The sequence below is a fragment of the Mytilus galloprovincialis genome, chromosome 7 (genome assembly GCF_965363235.1).
Source record: "Mytilus galloprovincialis chromosome 7, xbMytGall1.hap1.1, whole genome shotgun sequence".
NCBI lineage: Eukaryota > Metazoa > Mollusca > Bivalvia > Mytilida > Mytilidae > Mytilus > Mytilus galloprovincialis.
The window spans coordinates 26,664,643-26,678,970 of record NC_134844.1 but is presented as its reverse complement, the minus strand read 5'-3'; the positions used below and the strand labels follow the sequence as shown (position 1 = coordinate 26,678,970).

The 14,328-nt window shown below is 31.5% G+C and overlaps 1 protein-coding gene across 1 annotated transcript; it reads right to left on the bottom strand.

Annotated features, from left to right (window-relative positions):
* Positions 1–1,703: 1,703 nt before the first annotated feature.
* LOC143084167 (uncharacterized) lies at positions 1,704–6,373 on the bottom strand. The gene is made up of 4 exons (XM_076260574.1): positions 6,340–6,373; positions 5,748–6,025; positions 2,563–2,763; positions 1,704–1,949 (listed from the first exon to the last, which is right to left on the bottom strand). The coding sequence occupies exons 1-4, from the start codon at positions 6,371–6,373 to the stop codon at positions 1,704–1,706; spliced, it is 759 nt and encodes a 252-aa protein (XP_076116689.1).
* Positions 6,374–14,328: the final 7,955 nt, after the last annotated feature.

The window sequence follows — 14,328 nt, the reverse complement described above, 5'->3', positions numbered from 1 at the left end:
CTATCATTCGTCTTTATGTTACTTGTAAATATTTGTACTTTATGCCATTCTAATGAGTTAAGCCTATTTTTTAAGAAAAAAAATGTTTAAAAATAAGAAGTAACTTTTCTTAAATAATAGTGTTGTCAACGGTTAACCGGTTTACCGTCTGAAGGACCGAATATCGAATACCAAAACCGCAAACCGGTTAACCGGACTTTTTAAAAAATTTTGATAGATTTGATATAAATGTGTATTGAATTCATGAAATACTTTTGTTCTATATAAAACATATCGTCGTGGTAATTAATTTGGCAGATCAATTGTCCAGTATATTAATTGCTATTGTTAATAAAAAAAAATCCCATAAAATTAAAACTTAGACAACGTGTCTATAAGCTTGGGCAAGATCTTTAGTAAACATAATTTGTATACATGTTTAATTTTATAAACAGTTACTTTAAATCAGTAATCTTATTAAATTTTACGATTTACGTCATTAATTTATTGTATTTTTTATCTAATACATATGAATGTGCAACCTCCATCGGGCAAGGCTTTGACATACTTTAAACTAAAAAATTGTGAAATGCAAATCAACTTTAATGTAATCAATGCATCCTTGGTGGAACGAATATGAGGCTGAAGCATCTCAAATTAAAAAACTCCACATTATTTTAGGAGACACCAATATAAGAAAATGAAAGAATCATCGGTTTCAGACATTTTAAATTCGACGCGATCAAGAAGATTTCTTTTCAAACTGAAGTTATTACAAGCGCCATAGTAGATACGGTGTAATGGATTATTAAAAATCAAAGTTCGCCAGGAATCCTCACAGACAAACCTTATAATGTCAAAGGACAAACTACAATTCATCGTATTATTAAAACTTACATTTGTAGGGTACTATAGATAAGGAATTCAAACATCAACTTAAACAACCTGTTAACCGGTTTATCGGTCGAACGATTATCCGATTAACCGGTTAGGTAAAACTGTTGTATTTGACAACACTAATAAAAATTGATGTTGAGTGGATCACTTGGAATATTTGCGGCTTTAAAAAATAGCCATTTGATCCGTTTTGAATTTCCTCGGAGTTTATTTTTTTTTTAGAATTTTACTTTTTTCTTGTTAAATGTTACTAAACTTACAAACTGTTGACCATATGTAAATGAACCTTGAACACCTGAAAAAAAATATCCATTATTCGCTGTTATTGATACTGGGAAAAAAGGTGTAAACATTATGTATTTAACGGTTTAGTTTCCAAACTAAGTCAAATTAGGACATACTGATTAACTAGTTTATCTATATATACATAGTTAAATTTTTAGGTCAGTATAGGTGACCGAGTGGTCTAACGCGCAGGACAAAATGCAGGCAGTGTTGTCTAGATATCCCAATAGCAAGAGCTCGTATCCTGGCAAGGGAAGAATAAACATATCTGCCACAAATTTGCAGATTTGACTTTGTTGTGCTGATATATGGAATTATAGTGAATATGATATGTCTTAATAGTCGTATATCGCCATCACTGTTACAACAATGGATGGATATGTCGTAAAGCTGTCACATGTTTAGACGTTCTTATAATATAATCATTTCTGTGAGTGCATCATCTGAATCAATAAATTCAAAGATTGTTATAGTTAAATCAGAATAGTTTGATATGATGCATATACTCATAGATACTTATATTTTTAATAGTTCCTTTTTTGTTATATTGGTGTCTTGTTATACACTTTTTTGGCTTTACAGTTTTTATGCACATCATTTGGGAGTTCCCAAATTAACACTAAGAAATTAGTAATCATGAATTGTTTGTCAAACAGACCTTCACACTTTGCTCCATCAAACACAGCTGTTCCTGACAAAAGTTGTGTTGTATCCAAAAAAGTAACACCATCAGTTGACGCTGAAACTGTATTCGCTGCTGTTTCTGCCTTCAACGTGATGAAATATTTCTGAAAAAAAAACCAGCCAAACACACATTAGTTTATCTTTTACTGAAATATGTACAATCTTCAAAATTATTGAACTATACTTCCTTATAATCATAAAAAGTAATAGGCTGCCTCTTTCGTCATATTTTCAATTATGAAATAAAATATTCATATATTCTAATTGTGCATTCTAACAGGTATAAAAAACAGAATATACATATGTATTACCACATGATTACAAAAGAATTGTATACCACATCTGATTTACTTGTAAATATACATTTCTGTCTCAATACAACGAATTAAAAGATGTACAATTGTCCTTTTTGCGTTTGGTATTGTCAGCAGAACATTGATGGTAAAAACATTATTTTAAGATGACAAATAGTGAACAGTTACAATGTATTAATTGACAATCTCGAGGCGATTCATCGTTTGTTACTCGGACATATATGCAATTACACTATTCCGTTCAAAGTTAAATATTGAACTAAGCAGTATGATATCTTGTCAATGCCCAAATATCTTTCTCCATGTCGACTTTTCAAGCATTTTGTTATATAATAGTTATTGCTTCGATATTTAACAGCAAAAAAGAGATATTGAATTGACCAGTGGCAAATAATGTTGGTACCTGTAACGCTTTTAACTCAAGGTCTTTGAAAACATGGAAACTGTATGATGAGTTTCTTGTAACACCTGTGTTGATGTCACATTGTTCTTTTTTGGATCCAATACATACATGAAATATAACATTAAAACGAGGGTGCTCAAAACCGGACCATAAAACACCGAGATTTTTTTTGTTACAAGTAAAATCCACATCTATTATCTCCTGTAATATAGTAAATTTAGTTTTAAATACGATTAATCATTTAGACATTTTGTGTTAAAAAAATGATAATCTGTTCATTTTAAATAGCACAACTCTTTGAATCACAATTATGTACTTGCATATAAATATGATAACGATTTGTGCTATGAAAAACCCAGGTTTCAGAACTAAATCTAATTTGGAACGATTTAGAGTAAAAGCCATCAAAGCAGAACATCAATTATAAAAACCGAAGGAATGAAATTAAACTCAAAAGCCTAAAATAAATCAACTAAAATCATTTAGGGATAATGTTGTGTTGGAAACTAAGATCTAGTATGTAAAATGTATTATTTAAATAAAGGCAACAGTAGTATACCGCTGTTCGAAATTCATAAATCGATAGAGAAAACACAAATCCGAGTTACAAAGCACAACCGAGGGAAACGTATCAAATATAAGAGAACTACGACACAACAGAAACACAACACCAAAATAAAACACACACAGAAACGAACTATAATGTAACAATGGCCATTTCCTGACTTGGTACAGGGCATTTTATGAAACAAATGGTGGATTGAACCTGGTTTTGTAGCATGCCAAACCTCCCGCTTTAATTGCAATGTTAGTTATAACATTAAAATGACAACATTACACGACAGGGCTATAATAAATAAATTGGAGAAAATAAAGGACAGAGAAACAAAAAGTACCAGGTTAAAATAAAAATTATACACCAAACATGGGTTACGTCCACACAGAACTATGCTCAGATGAAAAAAGTTTGAAAGCCAAAACAAGTACAAAGTTGAAGATCGCCGAAGACCAAAAGTTTCAAAAAGTTGTGACCAATACGGCCAGGGTTATCAGCCTGGGACAAAAACATCATTATTATCAAGAATAATACATAGTTTTGCAAACAGTAAATTTTATAAAACGACTATATAATAGATATACATGATAAATCTGAAGTAAGGGGTGTCTAGCTACAGAATAATAACGAATACACTACAACATCACAGACTTGTTAGCCAAAGCCATTGCAACGCCCAAAGTGACGTCACATTTAAATTTCTAAAACGTGTTCCGAAAATTAAGAAAGAATTTGGATGAAATTCAAAATTAGATTTGTATGACTTATCTAACTTATATTATAACAGTGAAAATTATAATACTAATTAATATCTAATTGTAGTAGTAATTAGATAATAAATTGTATTATCTAGCTTTGTCGGTGTTTTTCCTGATCAAACTGCAAACCAAATATATCGTGTAAATTTCGTTGATCCAGAATAAAATCTACCAAATGAACTGGATGATTAGTTATCCCCAACACAACACACGAATACAACTACAAACGTTAAGACATTTGACAAAATCCGATGACAACAACAAACACAACATCAAAACCCAACAAATGAATTTGGGATGGAAAAGTACCGTGACACGTCTTAAAGCAATACGAATTCACACTCAGAAAAATAGTCACATTCGGGAATAAGTCACGTTCGGTAATAAAAAGATGAGACGACGTAATGACAAACCACAATCTAACACTTGGTAAAAATGTCCATAGTTAGTTTGGACAAAGATACATCGTATGGATCAACAATTCGTGATGGTGTCCGTAAAATTTACGGAGTGTCATTTATAATCTGTTCTCCTCCTAACTTTGTTGTAGCAGTTTCTACGTTAGGAGCACACTCCTGTATATGAAGTCCGTATAGTATGAACATGCACGAGAATAAAGTATCAATTGAGATATGTTAACACCATACGAAGGGGCAGAGGGTATGTTACTGTAATCCTTATTGTACAAAAGAACTTGGAATTGCTCTCACTAGGACTATACTCATCCAGGAGCTGCTGATGAAAATATATTATTGTTGAAATATTTTTGAATGTTTCCGTTGCATATCTTTTTTTGTACATGTAACGCATCCGTTTTAAAGGGAAAAATTGATTGTCAGAGAGAGTTTGTTTTATAAAATAATTAATTGCATTATCATCTTAAGGTCAATTGACTTGGGTATACTCTGTGATGAATGGGAATTCTCATCAGATCGAAGTTTGATAGCAATAGAATTGAATGTAAACGATTGATTTTTTTTGGTCACAAACATACATAAAGGCAACAGTAGTATACCGCTGTTCAAAACTCATAAATCCATGGACAAAAAACAAAATCGGGGTAACAAACTAAAACTGAGGGAAACGCATTAAATATAAGAGGAGAACAACGACACAACATTAAAATGTAACACACACAGAAACGGATTAAGCATTAGACAAAATCCTATGAGAATAACAAATATAACATCAAAACCAAATACATGAATTTGGGATAGATACATGTAAGTACCGTGACACGTCTTATAGTAATGTGAATTCACACTCAAAAATAAGAGAAAACAAACAAATTTTTCAGAAATATCATAGAATTTTAAATTTACTTTTTCAGACATCAGCACATGATTTTTTTGAAGAGATTTTATGTGTAATGCACATGCTTAATTTCTACTTATGGCAAAATAATAGTTTCTAAATTGTTTTTTTTTAATCCGGCTCTGCACTAATAAAACTTTGTCATTTAAATTAATAAGACGTAATCAGTACATTTATATATCAAACAACTTTTCATGTATCTTAAGATTTTAAACCACGAACACACGTTGCTAGTTAGTTGAGCCACAGTGTATCAATCAAACTGTTATTCGTGGTTACCTTTGAATGTTCGTAGTATCGATTGTTCATACTTCTGCATAAGCAGGTTTGGTTTGGAAAATACATTTCGTTTGATGGAAGTTCTGACAAAGAATAATATAAAGTTAATGATTTAAAAGATGAAATCATCATGGATATTTGTTTCATCATCAACAAAAAATACCAAGATATTAAGCATATCTTCTAGATAATGATTAAGGTTGATTGTATTTATATAAGCCTTTGAACAGTGAATCAATATACATTTGTTCTTCTTTTGTGTGCATGTAACTATATACCTTAGTTTCATTGTCCTCTAAAACTTCCGGTGGCACATCAAAAATCAAACCTTTAGTTGGAAGTTGTACGTATTTGAAGGGTTCTGATGTTTTTGTTGATGAAAATCCTGCAACGTTGGTAACTCTCAATGTTATAAAATACTCATGATAGGCGTGTAAAGGAAATTGCAGATCTGATATCAGAATAGCTGAACATGTTGGAGGTTGGGACGCAGAACATGGCCCAATCACGTTGATACCTGTAAAACTTTGAACATCTTGCAGAGACGAAGTTTGACCTGCAAAATAAATATTTTTCTTTGGAGAAAAAGTTAGAAGATACAAATAAATACATCTGTTGGAATATATATTAATTTACTCATCGGGGTTTTGCATCAGAAATAAACATATTTATTAACCAGCTGTTGTCATGATACGCGTAATGTTCTTCTCATATATTTTATGGTGGTATGATACGGAAAGGATTGTGCTTCATTTTCATATGATGAAGACGTAATCTTTCAATCAGTTTAACTGAAGTCGTCCGGAGCTAATACATCAGTAACTGCTAGACGTTCCTTGTTAATTTATGTATCATTGTCAGTTTGCTTACGTGTAGTTTTTTCTATCAGAAGCATGTCTTGCATTCTTCATTGGCTAGATGTATAGGAGACGGTTTGGCATTAAATAAATGTTAATCCACGTAGCATTTTTGCGCCTGTCCGAAATCAGGAGCCTCTGGCTTTTGTTAGCCGTATATGTTTTCTTAGTTTCCTTCATGTATATGTTTTTGAGTTTAGTGTGACGTTTATGTTCATTGAACTAGAATACCAATTTTTTAAGGAGCCATCTCGAATGAATGCGGTTGGTAGTTCAAAAAATTTCAACCCCAAAACACTGTGCCAATTTTACATGACGGCGACTATAGTACATAAATTTACTGTTTGACGCTTACATAATAATATTGAAACCTTCATAGATCACATTAAAGGCGCTCAAATCAATACAGATTGGAGACCAAAAACGGATTAAGCATTTGTATCAAGAAACTCTTAAAAAGTGTGCCAAATACGACAAGCCCTTTCAACATTGAAAGACAGTCATTCAAATGTGAACACAACTGATCGCCATATAAATATTTTGGATTTTGGTCCTACCTTATTTGCTTTAGATATTTTGTATTATAGAATAATTACATTTCATAAATGTTTCATTATGATACGTTATTTTGATTGGTTAACAGCACTCTAGCGCTTCCGCGCTTCATAAAAAATACTTCAAATATTTACGGTTTTGTGATCTAAGATGTCAAATAATTCCTTCGTCATCCTTTAACTTTAAGATATATTTCACTTTGCACTTTGTACACACATTTAGTTTGTATCTTGTTCATAAATTAGAAAAAAAATATATTTACCAACAGCATATTCATAGTGCAACGGAAATGGATCTTCCTCATCAAATACAGTGTTGTTTGACCAGGAAGAAAGTAAATAACCGTTTATATTGTAAACTTTGATGACAATATCTTGAAACAAAGGTGGTGTTTGGTCAACAATAAATGGTCCTATGCTCTAAAACGTTATTTAAAAAATAGTTTAAAAAGCGCATGAAAAGATATATCAAGTTATTATTCACAGAGAGATACATACAGATAAACAAAAAATAAAATAAAAACCGATATAAACATAATATAATTCTCGTTGATCTATGTGGTAAAAACGTTGGGTAAAACTAGACTAAAAAGTGATATTTCAAGTTCGCTTTCAATGAATTTTATTATGTTATCTTGAGCGATAGTGAGGGGTAACATATGAATAAAAATGCCCAACCCATGGTTAAATGCAAACAATTGAACTGCTGCCACGAGCTTCCAATTTCGATTGAGCAACAAAGACTATTTGGTCAACCTAGAAATCACTTTACACCTATACACCTATACACACGTTACTATTTTAGCCTCCCCCACTTTTCTCTATATTTAAAACCCGAAATTTCGTTTTTATGAGCATGTGTATTGTATTGAGAGTGAAGTGTGAAACATTCGTCTAAAATAGCTTTATATAGTGATGTGACATCATTCAAACTTAATGTGCATTCAGTTACAAAATGGCGCGCAACAATCATGATTGTCAATTTGTCATGTTTTCATCGATTCACAGTATGGAAGTAGTGTGTCACCTTATAGTAAATAATTTGAATTTATAGTAACATCGAAATTGAATGAAAAGTTGAATATCTGTCGTAATGCAACCATAATAATAGTGCAACCATCGTGTATCAATGTTTCCGATAGGATGATAACAAACGTTAATCCTGTACCTACCTGTATGTATCTAAAAGAAGTCAAAATATTAATTTGTGGAAAGTATTGCATGTTTTTCTTTCAATAACAAATAACAAAAAACACGCAGATTTCACTTACAACTGTACTATATATCTATTTTATTACATAATGAGACGTGCAATAATCCGGTAAATACCCGGTGTTGACATTTGACCCCGAGACATACATATAACGTCACATTATTTAACAGCCCAGGACTAAAATATCTTTTAGCAGAATTTTCTGTTATTTAAGGAATGACTGTGAAGAAATATATTTGTTATGCTATTTCGAATAGACAGAAAAAATATTACAGTCATGTCATATCATTTAGTTTTAAATTCCATTTTAAAACGGAGTAAACCATGAAAAAACGTTGATGACGTCACGGACACGAGACAAAATTATGTCTATGAGCTGATCAACCAAAAAACGTCAGTCAATCAGAAGACGCGTTACATCCAAAAATTATAAACTGTTACACCAAAAACAGTACTGAAATGAACTAATTAGATAATTTTGCATTGTAATGGAGATAACCGTAATTATTTGAATAGAGGCTTCGCTATAACACATCGAGTTTACCTGGTTGTATAAATAAGGTGGACGTAACGCAGAACATCCAATTTTTATGTTTGATTGGTTTGCCCTAAAAGCCGATATACCATGAGTATAGCGGTTAACGATATATAGGTCTACAAATTAAAATAAAGATATCCAACCTGATGTCCAACAACACCCGACTGGCTTGTAGTTTTTATCAAAATGTAAAAGTTTTCATTTTCCTCAAAGCAACCATTTCCAATTCTGAAATTTGTGTGATTTTCTGTAGACTGGAAAATGTTTATATCAGAACTCATACTATCCATACTTGAAGATATTCCAATTGCATAATCCTGAATTAAACTTTCTGTAACGCCACTTTTCCATGTAATATGAAACTATTAAATATAAGAAAGGATTGAGTTTATAATTAAACTTGAACTGACATTACTTGTTTTGAAATGTAATCAAGATGCAACTGACAAATGTGGTTACTGTAATAATTCCTGGAGAATTTTTAATGCATACTTCTAATTCTTTGACTGTTACATTGTTGCAAGAAATATAAAACATTGGCATTCAGGCAACTTCTTTCGTACACAATAGTGCTGTTGTTTCGAACGCGTTAAAAGATTGTATTTCTTTGATATAATGAATATGCAAGAAATACAAGTTAGGTTTAGTTAATTTTCGGTAATCCAGATATTAAAGTTTCGACATTCATAGTTGTTTCAAAAAGAAAAGGTCGCCTTTAAGATGTCATATGATATGTATTACTTCCTATCGTGAATCATTTATCATGATATGAGCGTCACTAATGAGACTTTTGTAGACGAAACGCGCGTTAGGCGCAAATTTTTTATTCAATTTTGGTATCTATGATGAGTTTATTCACAACCACTGGGTCGATGCCACTGCTGCTGGTTGAGTTTTTGATCCCCGAGGGTATGTTGACTTAAATTATCATTGATACGGTCATAAAAAGACATAATTAAAAACCAAATTGTTACTCAACTTTGAGTTTCAAATAATAAGGCTTTTCCACCTCAGGAATAGCTCACTGTTAGCAAGCTAGCGCTGTATTTGGGGAAAATGTCAAGAATTGTTGGTCCTCAATGCTCTTCAGCTTTGTGCTTTATTTTGCTTTTTTTATACTTTTGTTGCTTGGAGCGTCACTGATGAGTTGTTTTAGACGAAGCGCGAGTCTCGAGCAAATACAAAATTTCAATTCTGTTTTCAATGATGTATTTATGTACAAAATTTGTCAAAACTCAATTCAATATCTGAATAATGTGCTTTCAAATGATAGAAAATGCAGTCATTTAAATCACAAAATAAGCCACTCTAAAATTAGCTTAATCTTTATGCAGAAAGGCAAATAAAGGAGTGACACAAACCGATTGGTTTGTCGTTAACACTCCTATGATACCACTTGGTGATTCGTAATTCAGTGATTCGTCATCAATCCTACCAGCAAAATCACCTTCTTGAAATGCTTCAAACTTGACCTTTTTCTGGGACATCTGCCGGACGGTACTGTAAGAATAATATTAAATACTGCGAAAGGTTTGTTTACGTAACACCATATTAATCAAGTAACGTTTTTTTTTCGTTTTTTTTTTTGTAAATATATGTCTTTATCAGATATTCAGATACATATCGAAGTTAGTTCCCATTTTGATAACATTTTTGAATATCCAAAACTTACAAGAAACATTAAAAGTCGAAATTTAAAGCCAACGCAGATCAAGGAATCAAAGCTTTGTGTAAAGGTTGAATAATAATACTTCTTTGTTCTAAGAATAATCTGATGCGATGTCAATGCTTGGTTTTATTTAGTCTATCTTCTTTCAAAACGGGTATTATTTTGTGTGTTGAATAGCTAATACTATTCAATTGGCGTACTTAATTATAATATTGGTACCTTTGATAACTATATAATAGCTAATATATGAAAATACAGAATTGTCTGTTTAATATTTGACGGTTATTAACGATGTTTCCAATTTTAACTTAAGACAAGTTACAAATAAAGGCAACAGTAGTATACCACAGGTGGTAATACATAAATCGATTGAAAAAAAAACAAATCCGGGTTTCAAACTAAAACTGATGGAAACGCATCAAACTTGTCAAAAACATGAGCTCAAACTAATTATATGAGAAGTTAGTACTCGCTTGTGTAAACAAACACGTCGTGTCATTCTTTTTAATTGTCATGAACATTTATGTCTGAATTTGACACATTGGTTATAGTTGTACAGTAAAACCTGTATAAACCGGCCGGCTACGGGACTATGAAAAAGGGCCGGTTTGGACAGTGAGCCGGTTTATTCAGGTTTCCGTTTTGACCGGAAGTTAATGACTTGTGACGTCCGACATTTTGCATGTAAAAGTTCTCTCTGATTGTAAATTATATCTGATTTAAATTAAAATACTTTCACTCCGTTTTTCATTGTTTGCATTTGCATCATAATGCTCGCGTTTTTTTGATTGTAAGACGAGAGTTTCGATTTACTCCCATGATCATTATTTGAAATGTTGGAATGGCCGATTAAAAAGCCAGAATATTTTTAAACGTAATTTCATCACTTTCGAAACGTTGTCGTACAGTGTACAATATCCATTGATTGTTGTCATCCGAATGTTTTTCATTATCAAGGTCATTTGTTTAGGGGTTCACAACAGGGAACCCAGGATTTCGAAATCACGATGTGAATTTCTTACTCCGCGATTTTAATTTGTTTATCCAAGTTAATGCGTAAGTTCAATCCGAGATATATTCTGTGTGTCTTTTCGTTTAATTGACACGTTTATAATGTTTTAATAAAATCACTACTGTACGATTGTAGGTTCACAGTTTGACACCTGACTAATTGATTATCACGAAAAGCCATATTGTATAAACAAATATGTTTTGATTGCATATCGATCATTGAAATTAATTAGACAAACCGGTTTTGACAGGTAATAATTAATGTAATAAAGATTATTGGAACTTCATAATTAGACCGGAATTCGGAATACACAGGGTCCGGTTTACAAAGGGTATTTTAACAAAGATTTTGAATGGAAAAATATGGGACTTTCATTTTCGGCCGGAATGGACAGGAAACCGGTTTATTCAGGGTCCGGTTTAATCAGGTTTGACTGTATCTTGTTATTTTCCTTGTTCCTCTCTCTTTTGTTCTGTATTATAAAAGAGTAACTGAGTTGTCTCATTGGCACTCATACCACATCTTATTATTTTAATTATTCCCCTTAAAATCGTTCTCAACAAAAATGAAAAGAAGATGACTGCTTGGATGCAGTCTTCCCAGACACTTACAACTACACCTTCTTAAATTAAGCTCTTTGATTGTCATAAAAACACACCATTTTTGTATTGATGTCAATTTTGCAATTTAATGAGAAAAGTTTTGAGAAATTCAATGCTCTTCAAAAAGTAAAAACACAAAAATACTGAACTCCGAGGAAACTTCGTACTTTTTTGGCCTTTTAACATTTTTGGGGTTCGAGCGTCACTGATGAGTCTTATGTAGACGAAACGCGTGGCTGGCGTAAATATAAAATTTTAATCCTGGTATCTATGATGAGTTTATTCACATTCTATCTGCTTCTGCACGAATGTCTTCTGTTTGATATTACTCTGTAGAGTTTACACAGAGAGTTTATATTTGTGAAGTGAAGAAGGAATTAAGCTTTATCTTTTTATTTTGAATTTGTAGTTCTTTGCTAGAGAGGAGTCCTGCAGAAAACTTAACAGACACATATAGCATGTATTCGTAAAGTATAAGGTAAATATCAAGAAATGAATCAATATCTGTATGTAATAACTGTATGATAACAGACTATGCTTTATCCTTTTTACAGTTTATGATTCCATATTTATTTTCTTTGAGGCGTTCAGTTATGAAAATTGCACCAGACTTAGAATTCCAAAACGAATTATTCCAGCAACAGTCACAGATACATGAACGATTATGTATGTTCATAATTTTATATACACTAATGTCTTGAATGTAATGTTGACAAGATATATATTAATACAACTATTTGAATGTAATGTTGACAAGATAGATATTAATTTTTACATGTATATACAATACTTTATATACGCCCGTTTACACAAAATATTATGATATATCGTAATCCATGTGTCTGTCCGTCCGTCTATCCGTCTGTTTGTTGTCAACATGTCTGACAATTACTCAAAAACCTTTTTACCAATTTGCATGAAACTGTTGCTATCTATTGGCGCGAGCGTCCTTTCTATATTTGAAGAATTTTCAGTATTTGTCTTCATTTTACTTTTGCCATATGAATTTTCCTCAGAGCATTTTTGTGACTTTACGTTTTTATACATGCATAAGAAAGTCAGGTATTGTTTTGTTTTAAATCTATTTTACAATGTCTTTTAAAAGAAAACAAAAATGACAAATTCTTAAGATTATAAAAGATTTACACTTGGAATCTATCTTTTTAGTGCATACGTGTAGCCACATTAGTTTGTTTGTACACATGTGTGAAAAGAAACGTCCACTATATATCCATGAGACAGCAACCCAACAGTATTGTCGATTGTAAAAATGTTTAAAGTTTTCATTGTCATAATTTGATATCTCTTGTAAGGGAATATGTTTGTATCTTACAATCTTATTTATTCATGTTTCAGCTCATGTGGGCGATTCATAGAGCACATATTTCGGAACTATTCATTGCTAGAGCAGTATATAACCCATAAGAAAAAGAAAATTCGAGAAGCTATTGTATGACTGAAAAAAATTATTGCATATATGTCATAGTCCGAATGAAGATCCAAATAACAAGAACTATAATAGTTGCCAAAATAGGATACTTTGATAAAAAGAAAACAGTATAACATCTAAACACACTAAAGGAATAAATAGGATATCTGTAAAATACCACATCAGATATATGAACTTATCCACAAAACAGTTTTGTTTTTAATGAAAGTGAAGTAGTGACGATAGTCAGAACCTTGCCAAAATAAGAATGTGCTATTCATAGTAGAATTTATATGTGTTTTAGTTTTTTATAAATATACAATAAGAAATATAAGCCAGAAAAAAATAATAATTCATTGAATAGTACAGGGACACTGAAAAGACGTTTTTTGCTGTAAACTGAAAGTAAATCAGTCTTTGCACAGTCAGCTGGTATCAATAATTTTTAAAACAGACTTACTATAAATTCTATAATGATTTGAATGTTATAACGGGCAATTAAAAAGAGTAATGGACTCAGTGTCAGTTTTATATGTTAATTACACAAAAAAAAAAGAGTTCTGAAATTTGTGTCATATACTTCGAAAAACAATTATTTGGGTTGTTTTTCTTTGTTAAAAACTTTTAAATTATTCTGGGTATCACTTTCATATATTTGCAATTAAAAAGAAAATTAAAACAGCAGACAAAGTAATAAATCACTTGTGACTTTGTGTAGAGAAAATGGTTTTAATACATAACAAATGTTTTAAAATAACTGATTATATGATGGATAAGAATTAATATTTACAATTGATATTGGCATGTAACACATTTCACCAGATTCTACACGATTTACTTCTGGACACTTTGAATGGTTTTCGCTTAAAACATAACCAGTTTGCTAATTTATAATGCTTATTGACTGAAATTAATAAAAGGTTTCATATAAAAATAAAGGCAACAGTGTCGCTGTTCAAAAGTCATTAATCGATTGAGAGAAAAA

Excerpts from the sequence above, each read along its gene's own strand:
- LOC143084167 (XM_076260574.1), bottom strand. The coding sequence starts at position 6,373 with ATGCAAGACATGCTTCTGATAGAAAAAACTACAC. Across the intron at positions 2,764-5,747 it reads TAGAGGACAATGAAACTAAG|GAGATAATAGATGTGGATTT; the intron begins GTATATAGTTAC and ends ACTATATTACAG. Across the intron at positions 1,950-2,562 it reads TTGAGTTAAAAGCGTTACAG|AAATATTTCATCACGTTGAA; the intron begins GTACCAACATTA and ends TTTTTTTTTCAG.